We start from the raw sequence: 11,950 nt of genomic DNA on the forward strand, positions 1-11,950 counted from the left end.
CCTGAAATGTTAGTACTCAAGGACAATAGCAAATAAAATAATATTCAATGAAAAGTTGTTCCAAAACACTCATTATTTGGCATCATCAAAATCTCAAACTCGGGGTCATGGGTTGCAACACCTCTAATTGTAGCCTGACTATGATTACTCAACCACCATTTCCTGATTACAGTCCCTCAAACATCTTCACCAGATTAAGTTCCTCTAACAACCCTATTCCAACTACAACTTCCCAACCATTATCATTCAAATATGGTCTCCAGACCACCATTATCCTTTTATTGTCTTCCAACCCACCGCCCGAATATGATAATATGACCTCTGTCACCCAGTCACCATTGCTCAAGTATAGTTCTCTAACCTCTATCACTTGATTAATATTCTGCATCCATCATCACCCAACTATTGTCCTCCAACCATGATCACCATTTTACAATCCTTTATACAACACCTAGCTACAGTCCTCTGACCACCATCACTGGAATACAATCCCCTACTGCTGTCACATGGCTATATTGATGTCACCAAGTTTATCACTTGTTATCAATAATATCAATGCACAATATTGCCCATAAGATCAATGCACCTCGAAACCAACTCTAATCCTAATGTCATGACTAGCATTTATGCTAGAATTTTTAGTCTTATGTCTCCCCTCCTCAAAAGAGTTAACCGAACAAACAAGCAAATATCTTTTTAAAATAACTCCTATATCATAGAGCTCTTATAACTTCTACAATGAATTTAATTATATATCGCTTTTGTCTAAATCTTCATACAAAACTAAGATGTCAAATTTTCTATTTTTTATTGTCATAAATATTTCAATATTCATCAATCTAAAACAAACTAAGAGAACATGACCATTTGATCAAGAGAAAGGGCAAAATATGTCAACTTCTAAAAACTTTGACGATGCATATGAAATTAACTGTTAAAAAATTTGCCATTATTTATAATAGACTTAATTTATTCAGCTTATGTGCAATGGCATAAATATTTATAATAAAGCATATATATAATGTGTCACAGTTTCCTCCCCTCCCAAAGGTTTGGAAATCAGAAATCAAAACAAAGATACCGAAAAAATTTAGCTTGAATTGATTAACCCAAGCTCCTCAATAATCTTGTTAACTGCAGCCGTAATCTTAAGTATGGCGCTGTGAGAGATCCCTCGAAGCTTTATGATCTTAAGATGCTTTCTTCCAGCTTCAGACCACTCCTTCTCTAGCGCCAGCAAGCTTTCTATATTAACCGTCCCATCACCATCACCGTACATCATCTCCGGCTTTTCATCGAACCCTTTGCTCCCATAAAACAAGGCTTCCGGCGTATCAACGCCCAACCCAACGATGCAAGTCACCGGAACCCCTTCAGGCTCCACCGTTCTGTCCACCATCGGCCGTATTCTTGTCTCGTATGGGTAAATCCCTTCTTCGAATCCAATATCCTTCAAAAACTCCGCCATGTCTTTAGCCGAGTAGCTCTTGTTGTTTGCAAACACTAGAGGCATTTCGCCGAACAACCGGCGAGCGGGAAGAAGCCAGAGGTTGCTCTCGGCGCTGCGCTGCTCTAAGCGAACTATTAGCGGGTCGACGAAGGGAACGCCTAGCGTATAGCCGGAGGCGAAGGTGAGCATTTCCTGGACTGTTCCGGCCCATGGGGTGGAGAGGGTCACAAGATGTTTGACGAACTGCCGACGCCAGGAAAGCGGGGAGCGATCGAGAAGGTGAAGGGCGAAAAGCCCTCCGAGGCTATGGGCGACGAGGATGACAGGCCGGCCATCGTTGGCAGCGGCAGAGGACTCGATCAGTGCGCGAAGTTCACTGAGGTACTGGTTACCGACCATCGATGGGTGGCCGGAGGGTGCCAGGCCGTAGCGGAAGTCGTATGGCGCACCGAAAAGGTTGAGGCCATCGATGTAGCCTACCGCTTCTAAGGCCGATACGAGTGACGCCATGTATTCGGTGATATGCCTGCAAGACCAAGTTCAAGATTTTTGTTATAACAAATATAGGTCGGTTGTATATAAATCGAAATAGAAGAATTGTCTCGGAGGAGAAGGCATTCGAATCACTTGAGATGGGGATCGAGATAGAGGAGGCTTTGAGTAGAGCCAAAGTTGGGGACGCGGGTGTCGACGCCGGGGGCGTTGCGGAAGTCGTCGACAGCGGCGAGATAAGTGAGCTTCATTCGCTCGGCGAAGCAGCGGGTGAGCGGCGCCAAGAGGACGGTGGGGTCGAACCAAAGGCGGAACCAAGAACCGCGCTTGCTCAGTGCGGAGAGTTGGCAGATGATGTTTCCGGAACGATATTTAGTGGTCAGCCGCGCCTCGAGCTGATTGCCGCCGGCTCCTGGGATGAGGATTACCGGGTGGAGGGCAGTTGCTTTGGCTGAGGCGAATGAGACTGGTTGTAGCAGCAGTGACATGGTCAGCGCAATCGCCGCGGCAGTTTCCAAGTTGATCCAGCTCGGTTGTTGGGTTTTCATCTCTGGCCGTTTATTGTTTACTTCTTCCTAAGGAATAAGGACTGCTGCTGGGATGAAGAGGTCGATCTGATTTCTGCATTCCCTATGGATTGGATGTGGACTTTGGAAGTGTGTGGACTGTATTGATCAGGTTTTACTTTGGAATTACTGAATTAGTGCGCGGGGTAAAACTAGGTGGACAAATTTTTAAAATAAATAAAATAATTTTCAAAAATTGAATCAAATTATATATGATTCAATATAAAATATTGTATTTAACTAATATTGATGAATTTAGCAATTCTTACAAAAATTGAATGATTCTTTTTTATTTTAATTATTTGTTGTGCAATAACAATAATTTTGCTTAATAATAAGAACTCATCGCTAGTAGGAATATCAATAATGTAAGTAAATAACTGACGTTCAAGATCCTACGAGCTCAATTATCTCTCATTGACATCATAACTCTAAATCAAAGGTTGAACTATAGGTTCAGCCAAAAGATTATCAATATCAATCACTATCCATTCATTCATCATCAAATATCAATCCATTTACTAATTCGTAAATCCTACATTCAATATAAATAATTGTGAATCCAAAATTAAATAGTTATAATTTAACTATGCCAAACAAATAAATGCCTCAAAACCTAATTATCGAATGTTAAAAAAGGATAATGAAAATAGTGGGAACAATAAGAAGAAAATAAAGGCACACAATTGATTTTTTAAAAATGTATTATTCATCATCATATATTATATGACTTTCTTTCAAATTATAATAGATTTTCGCCGGAGAAGAGCAATCCAATGAAAAATAACTCATCAATCAAATTCTCCATTTAAAATAAAGATTCTAACATGTTGCATAGAGAACTATGCAAAATTTATGTCTCGGGTATCATGTACATGCACTAAGTTAGAGAAGCGTTAAGTTTTGAGCAAAATGTTTAGCATAATGCAAGTTATTTCTGGATACAAACATCCATCTCACTACAAATTCACTAGTAAGATTTCCTAAATTTTAAAAAAAATGCTAAAAATCCCCTCACCTTATAATAAATATAATCTTTCATACATGAAAAAATAAATCAAACAACAAGATGCAAAAAAACTAACCTGCATGCACATTAGCATAATGAATCCACACTCAAACATACATGAATTACAAGCAAGCGACAAAGAGGGAGATTGTTGGAAGGTAGCAAGTCGCACCCCAGGATCTAAGTTTAGAGTTTTATTTTGTATTCTCTCTATTATCTTTTTCTTCTTTTAAATTCTTTAACAAACGGATCATTCTATTATATTTTTCTTGTCTTTCAAAATCAAATTATTGATAACCAGATCTAACTAATTGGATTCAGAGAAATATAAACAGCGAAAAAACATCATTATATTATTACAATCAATATTTACACTCTGCTACAAAATTCAAAGTCCAAAAGCATATATACTAGGCATTATATGCTACAAAAGAACACATAAAGCTAAAGAGTTGAAAGTATAACTAAACTAGCATCACTATCAAGCCTCACACTACAAGCTCTTTAATCTTATATAAAAGCATGTAAATATCACATAATGAGCACATAACCCAACAAGTAACCAAAATCTTACAACTAAAATAAATACACAAAAAGAGAAATAGTATATTATAAATAATTTGAGAAAAACAATAAATTAATAAATATCATCATCTGTATTAATTCATCAGTTTGTTACATATCACATTTAAGTTCATCAATTATACTTGTTATATCCATTATCAGCCTCAACCATACATCAATCTTTATTAGTTGATCACTATGTCAAATTGTCTTTATCATTTAATCTGCCTCATTCATCCAATCAATCATATCATTCATTTTATCTTACTAGTCAACCAATTATACTAGTAAAGTAGTTGTATCAGTATTCTTATCATGTATCAATATATATCATATATCAATACTATCAAAATATTTATCGCTTAGCATATATTCATATAAGGGTATCTTAATCTTGCTACTGCACTTATAAATCACATATTAGTTTCCAACTTAAGACTCCTATTTAGTGAATCATGTGGATTAGCCTCCAGTTGCTTACGACTCCAAGATTAGTCTCCAACGCCTTATGAATCATATCAACAAATCTAAAGAATGTTAAGGGCATCATGTGGGAATTATCATGGCACACCCCAAAATCTAATATGGAAAAAATTATCACTAAAATCATATAACTAAATTTAAAGTACTGAAAAGAAGTAGTATGCATATCATAAGTTAATTCATAATAGTAACAATCATATGATTAAGAATCACTGTAGAAATATTAAAACTCATATGTAGTATCAATAAAATAAGTAAAGTAGTAAACTAGTATGGTACATATATAATCCACTAAAGCAGTACTATAAGGAAACCAATAAATTAGTATGGGTGTCGAATCAATAATGTAGTCATTGGATCAACACTATCAATCAATTAAAAAATCATGTAAGGCCGTAAATCCAAGGTATCCATAAAAATTAGTAGTTTCATAATCATATAGGAGTATATAGATACTATTTAGCTATTCTATATTAGTATTAGTGTAATATTATAATCACATATTCTGCAAGAGTCAATTAGTAAACTATGCAGTGAATCAATAATAGTTGTGATGTAGTAACAGTATACCAATAATAATATCAGTAACAATATTAGAAATAGTGTCAATTATTAATAATGAATCAATAACATGTATTTTAGTAATCAAACTAAACAAGTAAGTAGTTCTACATATCATAGTATTTTTCAATAATCACTAATTGGTAGTTGATAATCATTGGCTTAGTAAACAAAGACGTTATTATTTATCTATCAGCACAATTATAACTCCTTATAATTCCCAATTATTATATCATTGCATCATTGTATCAATAAAGGATAATACTAAATCATAGTATTTAAAGAAAATCTCGTCAGCCCACCAACTTATACAGGTCAATCATTCTCCAACCAACGGGTCAACCAATCTTTATTTATCTTTTACGCATACATATTATTATCACAATACTCTAATATTAATAGCAATCAACTATTACTCAATTAGATACACACATTGCAGTAAATAAACCATGATTTTGCTTTATTCATAAAGTGCCAAAATGTCCTAATGGTAGCAAACAGAAAACACTACTAGGAAAAAATTCAAATTTTTTAGAAATTAATCAAATTACTAGAGATCAAATATAACAATATTATGAATCTTTAATTGAACTAAAACACTATTTTTATATGTCAAAATAGTATTTGAATAAAAAAAATGCTATTTTTCAAAACCTCCTAGCTAAAAATTTGAAATAAATACTCAAAATATTTATAATCTCAATTTCTATAACACATAAAAAGTTACACAGTAAAAGTTTTACTAATAAATAAATTTTCTCATTTTTCAAATAATAGAAATACAAAGTTGATCAATAAAACTCTAAAAAATTCTAAATTATTAAAATAAAAAATAGGATAATGGTTCCTTAAAATGAGATGAGCAAATTTTTTAACATGGCTGACTCACAAAAATGTATCATTTAATTAGTCTCATTCATTCAGTCAATTTGATTAGTCATTTTATATTACTAGTCAACCAAATACTAGTAAATTAGTTGTATCAGTATTCTAATTATGTATCAATATATATCATATATCAATGCTGTCAATACAAATATTGCTTATCAGATATTCATATAAGGGTGTCTTAATCATGCTACCGCACTTATGACTCTATCAATTTCCAACTTAAGACTCCTACCCAATGAATCATAAGTATCAGTCTTCAACTCCTTATGATTATCAAATTAGTCTCCAACTCATTATGACTTATATCAGTAAATCAAATGAATCTTCAGGGTATCACGTGGGGGCTATCATGTCACACCCTACAATCTAATTTTGAAGAAAATTATCACTAAAATCCTATAACTAAATTCAAAGTACGATAAAGAATAAGTATGTATATCGCTAGTTAATTCATAATAATAATAGTCATATGATTAAGAATCACTATAGAACATTAAAACTCATATATATTAGCAATAAAATATGTAAATTAGTAAAGTAATATGGTACATAAGCCAATATAGCAGTACACTAAGGAAACCAATAAATTAGTATGTGTGTTAAATCAATAATATAGTCATCGTATCAGCATTATAAATCAATTAGAAAATTATGTAAGGATGTAAAACTAATGTATCCATAAAAATAATTAGTTTCATAATCATATAAGAGTATATACAGACTATTTAACAATTCTATATTAGTATTATTGTATTATCAAAATTGCATATTCTTTATGAGTCAATTAGTAAACTATACATTGAATCAATAATAGTGGTGATGTAGTAACAATATATCAGTAGTAATACCATTACCCATATGAGAAATAGGATCAACTAGTAATAATGAATAAAAAACATGCATTTTAGTAACCATACTAAATAAGTAAGAAGTTCTTCCTATCATAGTATTTTTAAGTAATCAATTGTCAGTAATTATTGGCTATGTGAATAGACTAATTACTATTTTCTGTCGACATTATAATAAGTCTTTATAATTCCCAATCATTATATCATTGTATTATTGTATTAGTATAAGATAATACCCAATCACAGTATTTAATGAAAAGCCTGTCAGCACACCATCTTATACAGGTCAATCAATTTCCAACCAATAGATCAACCAGTCTTTACTTATCTTTTGCACATACATATTATTATTATAGTACTCTAATATTAATAGCGATAAAGTATTACTCAATCGTAGACATAAATTGTAAAAAATAAACCATAATTAGGCTTTTATTCATAAAGTACAAAAATATTCTAACGGTAAGGAATAAAAAAACTTATTGGGAAAAATTACTTTTTTTTTAGAAATTAACAAAATTAATAGAGTTCGTATATAATAACATTATGAATTTTTAATTAAACTAAAGCATAAATTTTATTTATCAAAATAATTTTTTATTTAGTAAAAAATCTCTATTTTTAAAATCTCCTAGATAAAAAACTAAAATAAATACTAAAAATATTTATAATCTCAAACTCTATAATATTTAAAAAATTATACAGCGAAAGTTTTATTAATACAAAATTGTTATCATTTTTCAAGTAACAAAAATATAAATTTGATCAAAACAATTTTAAAAATCACCAAATTATTAAAATCATAAATAGAATAATGATTCCTTACAATGAGATGAGCAAACTTTCCAATAGGGTTAACCCACAAAAATTTCTTCACGGCTTTCAAATCCTAGATTTCCTTTACTCTCTCCTATCTTTTCTCTCTTATTTTCATTTTTTTCTTTGTTTCTCTTTTTAGCCAAATGAAGGGGATTAAGGGATTTAGTAGATTATGTGAATGGAAAAATATATTTTAGAATAAAATAAAAATATAATATAAATAAAAATATATAATTTATTTTTTTTTTGTATAAAATTTATATAAATTCTCTTAAGACTTTAAAAATGATATACATATAATAGCTCATTTTATTTTTAAAATTCAGGTTAAATTGTCTTTTGAAATGGACATCTGATGTTTAAAAATCAACACTTATGCCGATTGTTACCAATTTCTTAAGGATTTACACTAGTGTGTAAAGATTATGAAAATATTAGTGTAATTAAATAAATATAATATCCAGTATAATCAAAATGCATTGATCATTACATCATTTCACCACACCTTATAGTGTTTCTTATCAGCTTTTTGACCTCCCAATAATATAGACATATACCAAATATTACATTATTTCTTATAAGATTCATACTAGTATCAATATTATATTCTAATACATATCAATTATATCAATCATTTTAGCACATATTGCATTTCAGTATTATCATATCAAATCATAGTACATATTTTTCAACTCTTTTTAAGTATATCATTTCCCTACTCGTTTAACATAGAAATTCCTATACATATATTTAACTAATAAAAATATAATAAAATCATATCAAATTATTAAAAATGATTAAATTTATAATATATCAAAAGTTACATTATAAAATCTTATTAAATTTGGAAATAATATATTTTTGGCACATTTATGAGAGATAAAATTCATAGAAAACAAGAATAAAAATATGAGTAAGAGAATAGTTACTTACTTCACATAGAATAAAATATTTAACAAGAGGATTTGACAAAAAAGCTCAGCGGAACTTTCTCTCTCCTTTGCCTCTCCTCTCTCTCTCATCTATATTTTCCATTCTCTCCTTCTTCTTTTCCTTTCCTTTCAATCCAAGCAAAATAGATTGAGGGAAGGAGTGTAATAGCAGTGATATTTAAATTAATATATATTGGGGTATTACCTTGCTCACATCCTCGTTGTACTAGAAAATACAGCGTTGAAGTACTTATATATATATATATATATACGCCTTTAATGCAATCCCGACTTTTTTAGGGGCATTACCTTGCTCACATCTTTATTGTGCTAGAAAATAGAACGTCATAGTGCTCAACTCAAAATTGTCATATTTTTTTTTTCAAATACATTTATTTAAAACATTTGGGTTAATATAACCTCCCCACCTTCGAAAATGGACATCCTGGACACTTCTTATCAATTAACCTAAGAGAGTATACTTAAAATAAAACCAAATCCATAATATGTCAAATCAAATTGGTATTCAAAATCAAATCAAGAATCTATATCAGAAATTTTGTCAAAATCAATTCTAAATTCACATCAAATAATTAAAATAAAAAACTAACTAGTCATATCCTCAAGTATATTAGGAACATCTTCCACTAGTTCTGATAATTTGCTTCCTACCTGAATATATCCTTACCAAAGTCCATGGAATGGATATTCTTCCATTTGGTGGCCATAGTCACCGCATCTAAAGCATTGTTCTATCACCCTACAATACGGAAAATTATTGCATCCGGTCACCACACGGGGAGATAGGTTCAGATATTAATAAAATATTATTTTAAATTAAGCGCAGGAAAAGTGCAGGTAAAGCGCAGGTAAAGCGCAAGCAAAGCACATGTAAAGCGCAGTCAAAGCGCAAGTCAAAGCGCAAGTCAAAAGCGCATGTAAAGCATAGTTAAAGCGCAACTAAAGCGCACCTAAAGTATAGCCAAAGCACAAGTCAAAAGCGCAGTCAAAAGCGCAGGTGATGTGGAAAGTTTTTATTGGATGTCCGAACCTATCCTCCGCATCCGATGACCGGATGCAATAATTTGCCCTACAATACAGTTCTACATGTTTCTTCCCACACCAAATGCATTATAGCATGGAAGGTGCTTTGATAATCTTGTTACTCTTTTTCTTGCAAATTTCACATGTTTTCTTATAACTATCATTATTATTTTGCAAATTGATCAGTCACAATCTAGGTGATTATGTTAGAAATTTTTATCATATTCTCAAATATCACTAAAACTACTTGAGAGTCAGGTTTAAACATCTTTATTTTTTTCTTTTGGGTCAGTTTTTCTAATCAATAAATAATTCTTAAATGCAAAGTAAAATTTTCAAAATAAAACAAAACTATAATAACAATAAACACAATTTAATCAATAAATAATTCAATCAATAATATAACTCTGGTAACATTCAAATTCTTCCATTAATCATTATTTTGATACCACTTTTATAACACCTCGATAAGAATGTCAAAATGGGTTGTTGAATTGTATTTAGGTCCAACCCGAACCCGACTTGCTACCAGTTGACCTAACCCAAACTGAGCCAGTTATAGAAATAGGTCGGGAATCAAAATTTGAACCAGATCTAGTTCAGGTTCGGGTCAACCTGGAATTACCCGCATACCCATCTTTTCTCAATTTTTTTGTATTTTTATTATTTCAAATTTTTTTATTTAATTCAATTAAAATATTACTATAAATGAACATAGATTATCAACTTTAATTTATAAAATACTATCTTTAACTATCAAATTAATAATATTTACATCTATAAAAAATAATATAAAACACATATTGTATTTACTAAATACTAATATACATTATATTATTACATTTACATTATAATACATACATTGAATAAATTACATTTACAATTTTAAATAGAAATTATATTTAATATACTCTGTTGCTTTGCACCCTTTAACCTTGTAACTTATGCTTCATGGAGTGGATAACTGGATATGAGCTAAGTATGCAAAATAAAAATAAAAAAAAAGTTGAACATGTAAAAGTCTAAAAATAACAACAAATTCATGAAACAATATAAATGTAATTTATATGAGAGATCAGGTTAAACCTCCAAATCAGTCATTATTCATCAAATACTAAATCAGTAAAATATAAATGAGTAAATAATATTTAGGGAATACTATCGAAGTGTGCATTTTTTTTGTCTTAGATAGTAGTATCTATTTATTTATAATGTATATGTTCAGTCTAAGAGAACTCAACAGCCACCTGGTTGCATTTACCCTAAAGAAATCCACAAGTTTCATTTAGAAAATTTTTCATCATTGCTCTATTAAAAGAAAATAATTAAATTAAAGGTAGTTATCTATAAATAAATCTATTATTCCAACAAATAAAGATCACCTTAGGGTAAGCATTCAACTTTCAGCATAAATTCTACATGAAACTTGCCACAATGGCATCCACATTGCCATTTAGTAATTCATTTTAGGGTTAGCATTTTGTAAAAATTTTGCACCAAAAATTAAAATTCTACACAATAAAATATGCACCATGAATTATGTTCAATATTTAGCATTTAGCAAACCTGATAAAATAACTAGAAACAATAGTAACCACATTGTTACAACTACAACCACAACACTGCAACAACAACTACAACTGAATTAACAAAGCCAAAAGCTACAATAGTACAATAGTAAGCATAACAACAACCATAACTCTACAAAAACAACCACAATAGCAACTACAACTTCAACTAAATCTAGCAACCACAACATCAACTATAACTATAACCTAATACAACATATATCACTATAGCAACTATAACTACAACTACAACAATAAGTACACAATCACAACCATAATTGCAATCCAAGACAACAACAACCATACATGTTTAATAACTGTTATAGGATATTTTACATAACAGGACATACTAGAATTAAAAAAATTAACATAGCTAATCAGCAAATACTAATGATGTTGCCCATTACATAAACTAAAGTATATAATTAACCAAAAAATATCTCAACAACTACTAGCCCAGCTAGCATCCAAAGAAGTTTAATTTAATCTTATAGCACTAGGTTATGGAAAGAAGAAAATGTGAAAAGATACACAAAGTGTGCCAAACTTGAAAATAGGCACAAAATGAGCCCAACATAAAAAGATGTGTAATGTTTGTCAAATTTGAAAAGACGTACAAAATGAGTCAAAAATGAAAAGATGCATAATGTTCACACTGAAATATTTCTTATTAATAAAGAGGCATAAAATGAATCCACATTACATTTAGTTCTTTCCTCTAAT

The 11,950-nt window shown here is 30.6% G+C and overlaps 1 protein-coding gene across 1 annotated transcript; it reads right to left on the minus strand.

Moving 5' to 3' along the window:
* Positions 1-949: 949 nt before the first annotated feature.
* LOC110094352 (lecithin-cholesterol acyltransferase-like 1) lies at positions 950-2,637 on the minus strand. Its single transcript, XM_020819571.2, has 2 exons — positions 2,078-2,637; positions 950-1,976 (listed from the first exon to the last, which is right to left on the minus strand). Exons 1-2 carry the CDS (start codon positions 2,488-2,490, stop codon positions 1,091-1,093), a joined length of 1,299 nt encoding a protein of 432 aa, XP_020675230.1. The 5' UTR covers positions 2,491-2,637; the 3' UTR covers positions 950-1,090.
* Positions 2,638-11,950: the final 9,313 nt, after the last annotated feature.

Source organism: Dendrobium catenatum, unplaced genomic scaffold, assembly GCF_001605985.2.
Source record: "Dendrobium catenatum unplaced genomic scaffold, ASM160598v2 fragScaff_scaffold_422, whole genome shotgun sequence".
Classification (NCBI taxonomy): domain Eukaryota; kingdom Viridiplantae; phylum Streptophyta; class Magnoliopsida; order Asparagales; family Orchidaceae; genus Dendrobium; species Dendrobium catenatum.